Genomic DNA, 16854 nt, shown 5'->3' with positions numbered 1-16854 from the left:
AAAAATAAAAAGTATGAAATTCCTATCACAATTTCCAAAACACAGACTGACTGATTAATATGTTTAATTGTGTAATTGTATTCTTGCAGATATTATGACTCAGTGTAAATAATACTGTGTATGGGAGGAGGAGAGAAGTGCATGCTACAAAGACATGCATAAGTAGAAAAACAAAGAATGATCGTGGAGCGATACCATCTGCGTAATCAAATATAATGGAGCAGCACTGGGGGTGTATCTGCAGTCAACGCCTCCTGTCTCACACATCAGCAACTCTTTAACATGCCCGTGGGCAGCCGGCACCACCGTGGACACAGGAGACGGCTGATGGGGATACTGGATGTGGCCCTGCCAATCTGCTAAATGAGGGACGGTTTTCTGCCAGTTAAATGTCAGCTCGAAAGTTCAGCCGTGATCAGAAAATGTCAGGGAGAGAGCGGGGTGATCTTTCACAATAAAACGAATAGTTCCAGCAGGGACACACAAACATGGACATCCTCTCCTTTAGACATCTGGACAAAGAAAACTTTCAAAACAACCAACCACAGCACTGATATCAACTTATATCTCATCTTGTGTTATCTTATATCTTATAGCGTACAAGTTTGATACAGTGACTGCAGGATAGATATGTTTATCAGTTTTGTTTTTAATTTAATTTTAAAGGTAGCCTATGGTGAAAAAACAAAGTATATGGTGACAATTTAGAGTTAAATACTGTATTTTCTCTCCAAGAGAGTACTTATCTTTGACATTGTCCTTTAGTCACTTGATGTACTGACCTCATACTTCTTTGCCAAATGATGACCAAGTGGTGTCTGTGACTGCCTCCACTTCTCGATAGAAAAACTTCAACCCGCTGCTTTAAAATCCAAAGAGGTCATCGTGCATCTATCTCATGTTTGGGGGGTCTGGAGGGCGTAGCCGCCCGCAGACCCCCCAAACGCCGCACCTGCCTCCCGCCCCGTCACCCCGTCTCTTACCTTCCGCTTCACGGCTCGGCTCCACCGCAGGCTGACATTCTTCTGGAAGTCTGGAAACACTCGCCCGGTACAACTTTCCCCGTCCCGACACACAGCTCAACTCACGGACGGAACTTTCCCGTTCACTCACATTGTCGTTAACTAACGGTGGGGGTGATGCTGCGAGCCCACGCGGCGGGTGACGTGCTGCCTTCACGGTCGCCTGCGGGGTTGCTGTTTTGGACTTGGTGGTGGTGAATAGTGAAGTGTTGAACACGAACTGGGTGGTTATGCTGAAGATGTGACCTCAGAGCTCATGTTTGTTCCCGCAACAAGTACTAGTTAACGTTGTAGTTTATATAGAGGAAGGTTTTGGGAGCGCGTGAAGGCAGCACGAGTAGATGGAACTGCGCAGGCGCAAAGCTGTTTTTGTTTTTTTAATGGTGGGTGGACAAGACTGTCTGGTCCAAACAGATTGTGACTGGACCATACACTGTATATAAAACTGGACGAGCTGCAGTGAGAACACTTATTCCCCTTCATAAAAAAAGAATTAATAAATAGTATTAATATATTAATTAAATATAAATAAATACAGGTTTTCCACCTCTCTTTAATATGAGTAGGTTGATTCCTTTTGATGCACTTTCTATGGTGGACTCTAATATTAACTTTTACTGATATTTTCCATTTAGAGACATCTCAGAATATAAAACTGAATAAAACAACAGTTTAACTGAGCTGTCAGGATTACAGGGACATGTGTCCTGAGTTTGGCCTCGCAGGCTACCCACAGACTGCGTTTTCTTATTAGAGATGGAGGTTGAAGCTCGGAGAAACCTGACAACAATGCCTGCAGACAATACTCGGGGCTGAAATGAGCAACTATTATTTCCACTTGCCGTTAAGATCCTCCTGAAAAGGCGCTGGACATTAAAGCAGAGCTCTTTGTAAACATGCAAATACACCTCTTCTATCAGAAACACCATAAATAAAGGCTGTTAACAGCACACAGATTCACACTGCAACTTTGGTGTTTGTTTTTGTTCCATTATAATTATGCAAATTAAATTTGAACCATTTAGATAGATAGATAGATAGATAGATAGGTAGATAGATAGATAGATAGATAGATAGATAGATAGATAGATAGATAGATAGATAGATAGATAGATAGATAGATAGATAGATAGATAGATAGATACTTTATTAATTCTACAAGGGGAATTTTTTTTATACTGAAGTTACATAATTCCTGCAGTAAATTCCTCCTTCATGAAAGTTATTACGTTCAGTTTGTGAGGTGCTGATCATGTCCAACACGTGTATTTATTATGCCTAAGTCTTTGGAAATGTAGTAGTTTACAAATTTGAACTCTACTTGCTTTATTCATGATGATTATTTATTTTAAGCCATTACTTCAAGCATTGAGTCACCAGGTTGATAAAAAATCCACAAGGTTGTGTTTATCTCCATTTATATAGTTGTAAATGTAGTTCATCCTTCTCATGGGTGTAGCTTGTAAAGTTAACAAATCAGGCAGGGATGCAGACGTTTTCCAAACATAAGTGACAGATGGTCTCACAAGTCTAAGTTTTTGCCTCTTGGAAATCCTAAAGGTATTCTCATGGCTGAACCGATCCATAAAGCATTAATTAATGATCTTTTAAGCCTTAAAAAAAAACATTAATTACAACTCAGAGCACCTTTGCAAGGGTACCATAAAGGCAGAGTTTCTTTAAAAATGTCGTTCTCAAAACTGTACATTTAGATTTAGATTTTGAATTAGAGAGAAACAATCCATGGAAGAAACTGCTAAACTGAACACACAATCCAGTTATAGATGGATATATAATATACTATACAGAAAGGAGAATTTCACCAGAACTAGCTCCCCATAAAGTTATTATATTTAAAAAAAAAATGTTTGTGTAGTTCCTTCAGAGGGTCGTGATTTCTGTTGATTTGTATCCTGTGAATCTGAAATAGCAGCGAAGGCCTGGTTGGTCTGTGTACTGAATAAGCTGTTTGATGCGTGTATGTTCGCACTATTTTACCGTCACACACATCTCAACTGCTTTCAAGAAAAAATGACATCTGTCATGTAAGAAAACTTATTTTTATGTTTTATTATGTCTCCACAGCAGTGTGTGTACTCTCAACAACACGCTGCCTCCCCCCATTTGAACATATATTTTCTGTATAGCAATACAAAATCTACCCCAGCAAGAGAAGTAATGGACTCTTTGTTGTTTTCAATATGCAGTGTAAAAGCAGATGTGTGTTGATCCAGCTGTTCGGCTCACTGGCTGCTCTTCACCGCTCTCACAGTCACGGAGCTGCCGGTGAACAGCGTGGGGTAGAAGCCGTTCAGGAAGCTGTTCTTCAGACGGTGCACGAAGTGGACGTATCTCACGCCGGGTCCGTAGCTGGAGAACACATGTGACACCTGCAGGCCGGGACAGACGCATACAGTGAGAGGTTTCGATCACAGACGGTCTACATACAGTCTACATGACTGGAAGCCATCGGAGGAGTCGGCCACTCACCTCCTTCCAGATGTGTGAGTACTCGCTCAGGTCCTCGGTGGGGCTGACCGTGTGCTCTGAGATCACCGTGCTTTTGTCTGCAGCCAGTAACTTCACATGCAGCTGGTAGATGGACTTATGCAGCTGACTCTCCTCATACCTGCAACATGACAAAATGCATTATGTCCTAATAACTTCCAACATGTGTCCTGTATGTCATTTTTTTTAATGATAACTAATTCATTCCAGTTGATTGTTAAGAGTAACGTTAGAAATTTTCTGAAAACATCTGAACATGTTAAAAAATCTTAACAAAATAAGATAATCTATAATTTGGTTCTCATACTCACCTAAAAAAAAACCTTTTTTTAAAAAAAATCCTGACTACAGACAAATAAGGCTGCAAAACACAGCATTTTAAAGCTCAACCTATGTTTTAAATGTCTTATGTTCATAGTTTCCATTTTGTCTTACATTTTAATTGTACAGTTTACATTTAATTAGTTTAATAAGTGAATTATTACTTGAATTAATACTCGATTTGTGTGACAAATCAAACTCATCCATGTCACAGCTTCAGTATATTTGTAGTGTGTTATACTGCCCTACGCAGGCAGAGAGCTGTAACTACACCAGTGAAGAAAAAAAGGTTTAAAGTTTAGAGACTGGTTTCTTTTATGTGTGCCTGTCAGTACTAATATTATTTATACACATATCATTTTAATAAATTAATTTTCCTTGTATTATATCTAAATATTTTATTTTGGCATCTTAACCTCATCATGTAAACTAGAATCAAAACTTGAGAAAATCACTGCCAGTCTGCTGTATGAGTTTCCATCAGCAGGAAGTCAGGTAGTTTTGTTTTCCCTTTCATGAATAAATGCAGTCACTGTCTCAGTCAATCATCTGGAATAAGATAATAAAATAAATGCTATGGATGCTGGTTTATTAACATGAATGGATTTTAATTACAGGTAACAGTGAGAGTTGACCTCACCAGTCTTTGATGACGATTTCTGGCTGAAATTCATCCAGCAGCTCGTCCCACAGTCCCTCCGCCTTCAGGTCCACGATCTGCTCCATGGAGAACCAGCTGAGGACGACAGACTGGTTAGACTCGGGACGCCCACACAGCCTGGTGATCCCTGTGATCATGTTACCACCTGTGGGGTAACGTCTGGTCCATCTACCTGTACTGGGGCAACGCACACACCATAGCTCCGGCTGGGATGCCGCTGCTATCATACGGCAGCACCTCTATGTCCGTAGTCCAGCCGGTGAAGTCACCTTTGAACGAGGAGATTCGTTATAAGCTATTTAAAACTTCTTTTAATTTCTTCGATCTTATTGGCTGCCACACATGCGGATCACTGCGGTGTCTCACCATCGGGCTGAAACCGGGGAGGGCCACGGTCGGGCTCCTCAGGCAGGTCCGGTTCAGGTGGAGGAGTTTCAGCACTCAACCCTGTGGAGGGAATCGGAGAAACTATTGTTGAGGATCCCAGACAGTGTAAATACATATCAAAGCCACAGAATAAATCTCACTGACAGTCACAGGGTGTGTCTCTTTGTAAAATAAAAATACACATACTTTAAGTATTAGTCAGTATCACATCTGACTTTTGAGTCACAAATTATACAGAAGCATTTTGACTTAAAAGCAAATAGAGAGGCCATTTTATTTTACATAAATAACCTGTGTTACATTGCAAACATTGCTTTAACAGCAATGCATTTTTAATTTAGGTATTACAGCCACAACGTCTATGAAACCCATCAGGTACCCAAAAAAAACTAAATTATATTACAGAGCTTTAGTAAAAGATTTGATAGAAAAATGTAAAAATTCCTTAGTCACTCCAATTTAATCATGTCGGTATCCAGTAACTATGAGAGTTAGAAGAGGAGGACAGGACAGAGAGTCTGTGGAGTGGACGATTGTTTTGGCTGTAGATGCGTTTATGTTTTTTAAAACAGATTCTTAGATGCAAACCTCCCTTTAGATACAGATACATGGTACCTTTATGATTGCCTGCTGTGTGTCTGTATGTATGTATGTGTGTGTGTGTGTGTGTGTGTGTGTGTGTGTGTGTGTGTGTGTGTGTGTGGGCCACTTCAATAAGGCTGCCTTACACAAAACTAAACTTTAAATCAAACCGAGGGCCGTGAGGAGACGTGAGCTTCCTGAGGATCAGGATTTACCAACAGCAGGGTGTTTCCTTCACTTCTCCATTAGTCAGATGGCACAAAGCTGCTGATTCATATGAATGTGGATGAAGTTCTAACCAGAAACAACATGCAGGATGAGTCATAGCAACATATGAAAACTCTCACAAACTAATTTACAATACTATCAATTTCATTTTTTTAAATTATTTATATAGCGCCAAATCACAACACTGGTTATTTCATGGAACAAACTTTGTGATGACTGAAACTAAATAAAACAACTGCAGTGACTTTGAAGTGCATCTTTATCAGCTGTGGATCAGTGTCCCTGAATTTTGACCTGTCCGGTCACTCCTCTCAAGTCAAACTGGAAAACTACCAAACTGTGTGTGTGTGTGTGTGTGTGTGTGTGTGTGTGTGTGTGTGTGTGTGTGTGTGTGTGTGTGTGTGTGTGTGTGTGTCTGTACCGTGAGGCGCAGGGTTCTTCAGGAAATTTCTTCCCAGCGGCCGCGCTTCGTACACGGACTTCCAGTCCAGGCCGTCGGGCATCGGCGCGCCCTGCAGACTCCACTCAGCCTCGCATCTCTCCTTCCACTCCGCAGCAGACATGGTGTGTCGGCAGAGGCTGGATCTCACTCTGACTGGACCAGGAAGTCTTTATAGTTATTTCATTGCCGTCAGTCGACGCCACACCCCGGTGTTGCAACGATAGCGACGAAATACACGTCGCTCCCTGGATTCTTAAAGTCACAGCGGTTTAAACCTGTTTCTGATGCAGGCAGTCAGACACGAGGAGGAGGATGAATTATAACCAGAACTTCATAGCCTATTATCATTATTACTAGTATTATTATTATTATTATTATTATTATTATTATTTAAAGTTGACTAATAATATAACTAAAATACATAAATAAATAATAAGTTAAATCATTAAAATGGAGTTTAAAAGAAAGATGAAGTTTTACACCTGAACCTCCACTGAGTTGATTTCATAAACAAAAGTTTCCCAGTCCAAACAATCAGTTCATGAAATAATTCATAAATTTCATAGAATTATTCAAATGTTTTTGTTCTTATGTTGTTTCATTGGCTTATCTATTATTATTATTTTTTTAAATTATTTTTATCTGAAGGAAAAAAACGAATCTGTCCTCTTTTTTATCAATTGATTGTAGTTTTGAGTATGAAGTTTTACAGACAGCAGTCTGTCATTTTAGATGAAAGTGATCATGGAGACAGAAAGTGTTTTAAAGAGAGATGATCAGTGGAATATAATTAAAGATTAAATTGTAAAACAGAATAACTAAATATTATTTTAAAACTCTTTTTCAAAACAAGTAGTTTGAAAACACAATTTCGCCTCTTGCATTATTCTGTTTGTGTATTTGTTTGTACTTGATTACCATGTGAATTTTAATTACATTCATTAATTATGATTAATCACTGAAAAAGCCTCCAGACTCCCCAGAACAGTCTGTTCAATAAGTCACTTTCTGCAGTTTTATGTCGTCACAGTGGCAGCAGCTGGCATTGTTTCTTCACCCTTTGCTCCTACAGGATCCCTCCACTCTTATAGGACTGTATTATAGAGGCACTGACCTTTGCACTGCTTAAGTGTCAGAACGCTGACAAGGCAGAAATTAATTTAAGCTCGTGCTGCACTGATGTAGATCAGAAAGAAAGTTTTACATCTCAAATTCAACATGAAAAAAAAAAGAAACAGACATTTAACCACCCAGACTGCTTTTCATGTTTAATCATGTAAATGAGATGAACTCAGTCAAAGCTGCTGAAGATTCAGCGTTTTAATTAAAAACAAGTTCAGCATGGAGGATATTCATGTGTGTGAAGTGTTATTATATGTTTGATACAGTGTGTAGACAGTGTGTAGACAGACGTTTACTGCTGATTGCACTGTAAACTTACAGTCAGTGTCCACCAGGTGGAGACATCTGTGCAGGTTCTGGTGAGTGTGGTGAGCCTGCATGCAGCTCACTGACTGTCAGTCACACACTTTCTGTTTACAGTCAGGTGATCACAAGCATCTCCTGACTGTAATAACAGCTAACTATGACTGATACTGAGCTGCATCTGTCTGTGCGGAAAATACGAGTCTGCTGCTGGCTGGGATTTTCAAAGCTGCAACAAAAGACAGATATAATAATCTAGAGACAGATGAGAGACAGAGAAATATGAAAAGAAACATTTGATATAAGAAAATATTACCAGCTCAATGCTGAGATCTTTTTTTTTAGTTTTGTTTTTAGTTGCAAACACATTTTACACACTTTAATAGTATCATTCCTTTTTGAACAATATTGATATTTTTAAGACAAATTGTTACATATGTTTCTTCCTTCGAGTCTATTTTTCTTTCTTGGTAGCCATGTGGTGAATTTGCATTTGTTTTTTTGTTTTTTTAAGGATTTAAAAATTAGGTGTAGGCAAACATTTAAGACATTTTCAATGAGTTCTGCAGTATTCAGCAGCTTTCAGAAATGTGATGTTGAGAAACAACTGATGATCACACCATCAGATTTATACTTGATTTATCGATCTAATCAAGTTTTGTTCATCCATCCATTATCTATACCCGCTTTAATCCTGAACAGGGTCCCGGTGGGGGTGGAGCCTATCCCAGCTCACTTTGGGCGAAGGCGGGGTTCACCTGGACAGATCACCAGTCCATCACAGGGTCAACACAGAGAGACAGATGGAAACAAAGACCATTCACGCTCTCATTCACACCTCAGGGACATTTGTAGAACCACCAGTTAACCTGAGGTTCATGTTTCTGGACGGTGGGAGGAAGCTGGAGGACCGAGAGAACCCACGCAGGCACACGGAGAACATGCAGACTCACCACAGTAAGGCCCGGATTTGAACCCAGAATCTTTTCGCTGTGAGTCAACAATGCTAACCACTGCACCACTGTGATGTCAAGTTTTGTTCACTGAGAGATAAGTAAAGAACACAAGACTTTAACCTGCACAAGTCCAGCAAAAAGAAGGCGGAAGAGTTGCAGTCTCAGAGGATGAGAAGCATCTTTGAACAACAAGCATTTCACAGTGGATGATGGAGAGCAGTCAGATTTACTGATAGAGCCAAGAGATTTGTGTCGGTCACAAAAGGTGAAACATGGAGGTGGGAAGTCTGCGGGTAAGAAGCACTCCATCTTTAACAGACATACTCCACTCTCTGGTTTAAACTTTGTGGAGAAAGATTCATACAGCAGCAGGATTATGAGCACAAACACCTTTGAAGAACTACTGGAGGACCGATGAGTGCTGACTGTCGTGTCGTCTCCTCCACAGTTTCCTGAACTCAACTCCATGCTCATTGTCATTGGGTCATTGTACTTTGTGCCTGTTCTCACTGTGGAAGAGATTGTTGTTGAAGTAAAACTAGTAAGAAATATCTTCAGGTGATTATAGACGTAGTGGGAACAAGTCTGATGCTGTGATTCCCTCAGTACACCAATAAATACTGCTCTTACATGTTGGGACTCTTTTAGTGCAGGAGTTTTAACAGTCCTGTTGTTTCCAATCACTTGCTGCTATTCTGCACTGACAGGAAATGACCTCATCATGTGAACACATCACCCTCCAGAACATCTGCAGCTTTAATTATTTTACCCAGAATTCAGTGTGTTTTTGTGTCCTCTGTTTAACACTCAATAAACACTCTGATTCTTCAATTTAGTATGCCGGAAAAATATGAAATATGTCCCAGTACATTGTATGTTAAACCTATTAGGCCAAAAGTATCAGGATGTCCTGTTACATTTGACTCTGGCTCTTCTGACCCACAATCCTCTACAGTGGAAGATACATCACATCGCCCGAGCCTCCGAGACAGCTGGGGGCGCAAAAGCTCGCCCCACAAATGGAAGAAGGAGAACAAGAAGAGGCATTCAAAGTAATGTACTCGTTCCAGATCGCATCCTTTTTTCTTTTGACTACAAACGTTGCGCTATTGATCGCAACGGATCCAAGAGGGTCAAAGTTCAAGGTGTATTTTGATGTTTAAGTACTATGTTCCAGTTGTATGCATACTACATCCAATATTACATCATTTTTAATGCTAACTGCAGTACGTACTAAAATTAAAAAGAAATAGTTTGTGAATCGGAACGCAAGGAAAGTGTCCAGAGTTTCACACTTCTTCTTCTTCTTTGAAGCGTTCTGAGTGCTTCATCCTGGAACTTGTAGTGTTCTGATGTTTCTGTACTGACACTGATGCACTCAGAGTATAGAGAGTTAGTACACATAAATGTCTGCTGATGCCTTCACCATGACATCATCGTCTCTCTACTATCACTGTTGAATAAAGAAAAAAAAGATGCATACTGTAAATACTGCACGTAAAGGACACTCATAATATGAATATTTTAGTGATGCAAAGAGAATGAAAAGAAATGGGTGCAGACGCCTGTTCGTTCTGAAGGATGCCAAGAAGGCAGATGGATGCAGGACATCGGCTTAAAGCAGCACATACAGCATAGCAACATATAGGGCCGAAACTTCAGCTGTCTTGTGTGATGGAGGTGAATTTGTACTTCAGTTGCTGATTACATAAGAAGGACCGAGAGCCTGCAGCCTTTACGGCTGGCAGAGAGCCAGAGAAGCAACAGAGGGCAGCAGCTGCTGGTCGGCAGACTGAAACACTATGTTCTGTAACACCGTCCCAAAACTGCTCTGAGAACACAGAACACAGAACGTAACAGATCTGAATGAAAAGCCAAAACTGTGTAGTAAAAGTGGGAGTTCACTGACTGTTTGAAAAGCAACGACACACTAGGATTATGTAACACACATTCAGTGGTGTGATGGCAGCTGCCAGTTGTTATACGTGTGATCCTGTGAGGACAGGTGTTCAATGACGAAGAGCTCAAAATCTTCATCAAAGCTCACAGTCATCAAAGTATAGTTCAGAAGTAAATAACACATATTAACACCATTATGAATGAACTGCTGGAGATCTTAATATAGCGACAGACATGCAGGGGTTAACTTCTCCACATGGTCATGACTGCCATCTACCCTCGTGCCCCAGTGCATTGTGGGTTTACTGATCACTGTGTTAGAGGTGAACTCTGGCTGCCTGATAATTCATGAGTTAATCCACTGAAGCAGTTGAACAAACAGTTTTGGGATGATACAAACATTAGCTGTGCTCCCTGAAGGTGAGGAAGAATCTCCTCTAATATCATCCCTTTAACCCTGATTAAAGGTCCACGCCACTGATTTTACACATCAGCGTCAGTTTAAGTGTCATCAGCAAGAGAAAACAGCTTTTCTTCAGCTCAGCTCGGAGAAAATACCTCTGATGACGTCATTCCAGTCAGATCTAAAGCCAAAATATTGAATTCTAGAATCTTGGTGACACATCTTTCATTGCACAGTTGACTCCGTCCTGGTGTTTTATTCTCCTCTGTACAAAATTTAATTTAATGAAAAAAATTGATGAAGAGGGAAAATGTGATTCTCTCAGCAAACAGGCTCGGTAATGATCCGTTAACTCGTCAGCTCGTTGGATTAGCTTGGTCGCTAGTAACTCTGAGGTCACATAATTTATTCTAAAATCTATTTGTAAGACACTGATATCACAGAAGTAAGAAACTCTCCTGGTGAACTTGGGCTCCCAAAATCTGGGAGATAAAACAAAGCTTCCCCTCCTTGTGGAATATCTTTCAATCCGTATAGAAAAAGGTGTTTGTAGGAGACATGTTGACAGGGCTCTCTGCAGGGATCCTTCATGTCTGGAGTTATTTACAGCTGAGGAGAAATATAGGATGTCTTTGGACTGAAAAGGGAAGAAAAAGAAGAGTTGATGTATCATCACATCATATATTAAACTCTGTATCATTATTTTACAGAATAAACAGTAATTACTCAAATTGGAACATGTGGAAGCTGGAGATTAATACAGCGAAGGGATGGTTCAATCAAAGACAATTAATCTAACGAAAATGTAACAGAAGTGGGCACACTTTTACCTTCTCTGGGATTTTCCCTTGTTTCTGCCTTTTTGGAAAGAGGAACTGAAAAACCTCGAGTCTCTCGTGGCTTGCCGTGGCATGGAACGGGTTCTGCTGATTATATGGAAGTGGAAGAACCAGACCAGAGTGAACAGAGCAGCTATAACTCGTAACTTGAAAATCTAATCGTCCAGCTAAACAGTGTCCAAATCATAACAAGCCAAATCTGACTAAGTAGGTAAAACCTCTAAGTATGAGTTAACACAATGTGAAGGATTACAGGTTCCTTCTGACTGACGTTTCTTATTTTGTTTCTTTGTCTTATTGTTGCTGTTTTTTTGTATAAAGTTAACATGTTAATGAGTAAAAACAGAAACCATTAGACTGTCCAGCGCTCCGTCCCATAATAGGTCAGACCTGTCAGGACCACTGATGATTGGTCAATGCAATGATGAGATTCTGCAAAATCTAACCTGATACCAAAATGATCTGTGTAAGCTGCAACTAACTGTGGTGATTATATCTGAATGAAATCAAAGCTATGCAGAATTACACCTCTTAAATGGTGTCAGCAGGCTTTAAAATATTTTACAGAAAACCTATGAACTGGGGCATGTGTACAAGCAGGGCATTTCATTCCTAACACAGAATGCTGTGGAGTTGCTTTATGCGAGTCAATGTTTTGAAGTTTTATTCACACAGAGGACTAAAAACCGGAATATCCCAACCTCATACCTCCCCTGATGAAAATAACCACAATCACTGTAGACAATAGAATATTTATGTATGAAAACAAACCTTGGAACCTCTTCTATACTATATATATATGTATACACATAATCCCCTGAGGTCGTGAAACTGCATGTTACATTGCACAGCACAGTGTGTCATTTGCAGTCACATCACATGTGCAGTGATCCGCGGTCATATACTGTACTCGAAGCCTCGCCGGCCCTTTACTCATTCACTGATGCACTGATTTAATGTGCCTAAATAGACATTTTCCTCTTAGAGCACATTGTGTTCATGTGTTTTGGTCCAGATAATCCAGAGAGGGTTGTACCTATTTGCTTAGCAACAGCACCTGCATGACTCCCTTGTTAATGCTGTGGTGAAGGGACAAATGTCACATCTCTAATCTCACTTTGCCTTCTGGTTCCTACATAGACGTGAGCTTGGAAGGATTTTTAGGCTAATGCATGAAGTTGCTGCACAACAACACAGCAGCTGAACTTTGTAATATTTCTGCAGGTTCGACTAAATGGAGTCCCTTTTTGTGGAATATTTAGCTGAAGCTGGGAAACCTATGGTCCAGTCTGAGATGGATAGACGACTGACTCAATGAAATTGGATCCGGGTCCTGGATGGGCGGGGGTTGCTGTTTGACACGGTGCAGATGGAACCAGCTAGCCAGGTATAATTATAGCCTCCCCCTGACCACGCTACGCACACGTGATCCCTGTGACTTGAGATTCAATGACTAACTACCAACACTCGGACAAACAGTGTAACAAGTACACTGCCCCAAGCCTGCTGCAAAAGGAAATTCAGCTTGCATGATATCCAGTTTATAATCTAAATAATCAGCATTAAAAACACTTAGAAAACAGTGCAGTATCTTTATTGTTTAGCTTTCCGGTTTTAAGAGTTTAGGCCATCAGAAGATAAAACACAGTCTTTTATTTATACTTTAACAAAGATATCTGGAAAATTCCTCTTGTGGGAATGATTTGCATCGAGTTTTCTACAAACAGGTGCTGAATCAATGTGGGAGAGAAGCTTTAAATATAGTCTGCCATAAAGGTGATATATATAGACACTTACTACATGATTGTATTTGGTTACTGAGCACATAATGTTACTTTTCCAATCATGTTTCATTAAGATGGTTTCATAATGAAGGACCAGCTGACGAGTGTCACTACTGTTGGAGGAAGTATTAAAATGAGACATTTTTCCCGTTCCTGACTGGTGTGACATAACTTGCTCTCACCTTATGGCGGGGGTGCAGTGGACGCCGTGACACTGTGCTATTCTGACAGGGGTCAGTGCAGTTGGCATGTATTCCTTTCGAAGGGTCAAGCTGTATATGTTTCAAGACAAGAATCCTGTGAGGCTACAAGCTAATGCTCACTTCCTTGACCACGCTCGGTGGCTGAGAAGGACACAGCGCTAAGATACCAGAAAAATGACGTGACCAAACAACTCCACTCATCTTAAAGCTCTCACACCTATTATTAAATAAACTACGGTGTACCTGCCTTCAGTGTCCAAGCTGTGACTGTTTCTGTGGCCTGAAATGGGCTACAGCATCTTTTGAAGCAGGAGGAAGAGCGAGGCCATCAGCAGAAGACACGTACATCATATCACCATCCTGTTGCATAACTGTTCTCGTGCAGCATTGTTCAGTTGCTGCAGGTAAAATGTCAGCAGCTCGCCTCTGTATCTGGTGTCTCATTTCGAGGTGATACTACTTCCTCCTTGAGATTAAACGTTAAAACCTATCCTAAGTCTTACTTTCATATTTCACAAAAAATATGGTATCTGGTTCTGCACTTCAGTAACGTACACAAAATACAGAACAGGTGCTGCACAAGGGAAAGGCAACAGACTGGTGCACGGAGTGATAGTAGAAACCTGCACTAATTTAGTAACCTCTGACTTGGTGGAGGACATGCAGCAGATAGCTGGGTAACATGAGAAGTGGTTTCAACTCAGGGCAGAAGACGCTCTTCTGCGTCTCTGAACAGAAGTAGCAGAAAAGGAGGGAGACTGGAACAATACAACACGAGTGAAGTTAGAGAACATTGATAGCACAGAAACACTGGTGAAAGTTACTAACGACCTTTTATTAGCCTCAGATAATGGACTCGTCTCTGTACTTGTTCTTCTGGATCTCAGTGCTGCTTTTGATACGATTGATCATACGATCTTATTACAGAGATTAGAAGACGTTACGAGGATTAAAGGAACTGCATCAGACTGGTTCAAATCCTACTTATCAGATAGATTCCAGTTTGTCCATGTCAACAATGAGTCTTCCAGACAAACAAGAGTTGGTTATGGAGTTCCACAAGGCTCAGTGTTAGGCCCAATACTTTTTACTTTGTACATGCTTCCATTAGGAGATGTCATCAGGAGGCACTGCATCAACTTCCATTGTTATGCAGATGACAGTCAGCTATATCTTTCTATAAAACCAGATGAAACTAATCAGTTAGTAAAACTTGAAGCCTGTCTAAAAGACATAAAGGCCTGGATGACTAACAATCTCCTGCTTCTAAATTCAGACAAAACAGAAGTTCTTGTACTTGGTCCTAAACACCTCAGAAACTCTTTCTCTAATGATTTAGTTCCTCTGGATGACGTTGTCTTGGCCTCCAGCACCACTGAGAGGAACCGTGGCCTCCAGCGCCGCTGAGAGGAACCGTGGCCTCCAGCACCACTGTGAGGAACCGTGGCCTCCAGCACCACTGTGAGGAACCGTGGCGGAGCTTCAGTTTTCAGGCTCCCAGTTTGTGTTTAGGAGCAGACCATTCGAGCTTTAAGGTTAGACTCAAAACTTTCCATTTTGATAAAGTTTATAGTTAGAGCTGCTCAGGTGGACCTGAACCATCCTGCAGTGATGCTGTTGTAGACCGAGGCTGCTGGGGGATACACTGAGCTTCTTTCCTCTCACTCTTTCACTCTCTATACCTCATATCTCAACATTACATCTCATTAACTTTATGCTTTTTCTCTCCCATAGTTTCTTCTTATTATCTGTTGTCTCCATTCAGTTCCTTCACTCGTGTAGTTTCTGTTCTTTCTTTTCCAGATGTCCCGTCATGGAGCTGCATGTCTCTGCTCTGCGCTTGTCGTCTCCACCAACAGTTCTTCTCTTCTATCTCTATGCTGTCCTTTTCCCTCTCTGCTCTCCTCTCACCCCAACCGGTTGAGGCAGATGCTCCGCCCACCGCTGATCCTGGTTCTGTTAACAGATGCTCTGCCCACCTCTGATCCTGGTTCTGTTAACAGATGCTCCGCCCACCTCTGAGTCTGGTTCTGTTAACAGATGCTCCGCCCACCTCTGAGTCTGGTTCTTTTAACAGATGCTCCGCCCACCTCTGAGTCTGGTTCTGTTAACAGATGCTCCGCCCACCTCTGAGTCTGGTTCTGTTAACAGATGCTCCGCCCACCTCTGAGTCTGGTTCTTTTAACAGATGCTCCGCCCACCTCTGAGTCTGGTTGTTAACAGGTGCTCCGCCCACCTCCGAGTCTGGTTCTTTTAACAGATGCTCCACCCACCTCTGAGTCTGGTTCTTTTAACAGATGCTCCGCCCACCTCTGAGTCTGGTTCTGTTAACAGATGCTCCGCCCACCTCTGAGTCTGGTTCTTTTAACAGATGCTCCGCCCACCTCTGAGTCTGGTTGTTAACAGGTGCTCTGCCCACCTCTGATCCTGGTTCTGTTGAAGGTTTCTTCCTGTTAAAGGGTTTTTTCTTCCCTCTGTTGGAGGTTTTTCTCCCTTAAAAAGGAGTTTTTTCCTCCTAGCTTATGTGGGAATTGTTGGTTTCTCTGTATAATGTTGTAAAGTTCTGCTGTAAGGACTTTAATGTGTTAAGTGTCATGAAATAACCTGTGTTGTGATTTGACGCGATATAAATAAAATGTAATGTAATTGATCTGTAGGGTTGTCCTGAGGTTGTCGGCCTGAAACGTATCGCAGGGCTGAAGTGGACAGTTTGGTGGGACGAGTTGTGATCCACTGGCTGTACAGACAGGAGTGATGATAATAATACGGGGGAGTGGAGGGAGCAGGTGTGAGCCGGTCAGCTGCCAGTCAGAGACGGCGGGGGCATCCCACCAGCCTGGCAGCTGGGATGCCCCCCTCTTGGAACAGTGCCCGTGTTAACACTCCTATGGCCGCCGGTTGAAATGTTGATGCACCTCAACATGATTCAGTGTCTTTACCAAATACCTCTCTGGTGTAGATTCAGGTTGGATGTTTAATGTTTAACTTTGTGTGTAGGCTAACAAGCATAGTGTGCACAAAATGTGTCAGGCATGGAAAAAACCTCCCTACTTTCTCTAAATGAGATAGCGTGCGTTTTGTTTTCTCCTTCTTTTTTTTTTACACAATAAATTTGAGATTAATTCACCAACATATTTGGAAAATTTGTCTGAATGATAAAAATCAACGGTTTTGCGCTTTTTCTTATCAAAATT

General features: G+C 41.2%; 1 protein-coding gene across 1 annotated transcript; it reads right to left on the bottom strand.

Moving 5' to 3' along the window:
* Positions 1-2423: 2423 nt before the first annotated feature.
* nccrp1 (P1, F-box associated domain containing) lies at positions 2424-6370 on the bottom strand. Its single transcript, XM_069719577.1, has 6 exons — positions 6131-6370; positions 4879-4959; positions 4685-4781; positions 4492-4587; positions 3513-3651; positions 2424-3412 (listed from the first exon to the last, which is right to left on the bottom strand). The coding sequence occupies exons 1-6, from the start codon at positions 6270-6272 to the stop codon at positions 3266-3268; spliced, it is 702 nt and encodes a 233-aa protein (XP_069575678.1). The 5' UTR covers positions 6273-6370; the 3' UTR covers positions 2424-3265.
* Positions 6371-16854: the final 10484 nt, after the last annotated feature.

Source organism: Brachyistius frenatus, unplaced genomic scaffold (assembly GCF_029030835.1).
Source record: "Brachyistius frenatus isolate BFR_SWC_R1_liver_20210118 unplaced genomic scaffold, ASM2903083v1 Contig_218, whole genome shotgun sequence".
Classification (NCBI taxonomy): Eukaryota; Metazoa; Chordata; class Actinopteri; family Embiotocidae; genus Brachyistius; species Brachyistius frenatus.
The sequence above is the reverse complement of the archived record's forward strand: the minus strand, read 5'-3'. Positions and strand labels throughout refer to the sequence as shown.

Excerpts from the sequence above, each read along its gene's own strand:
- nccrp1 (XM_069719577.1), bottom strand. The coding sequence starts at position 6,272 with ATGTCTGCTGCGGAGTGGAAGGAGAGATGCGAGGCTGAGTGGAGTCTG. Across the intron at positions 4,782-4,878 it reads TCCCCGGTTTCAGCCCGATG|GTGACTTCACCGGCTGGACT; the intron begins GTGAGACACCGC and ends CCTCGTTCAAAG. Across the intron at positions 3,652-4,491 it reads GAAATCGTCATCAAAGACTG|GTATGAGGAGAGTCAGCTGC; the intron begins GTGAGGTCAACT and ends GTCATGTTGCAG.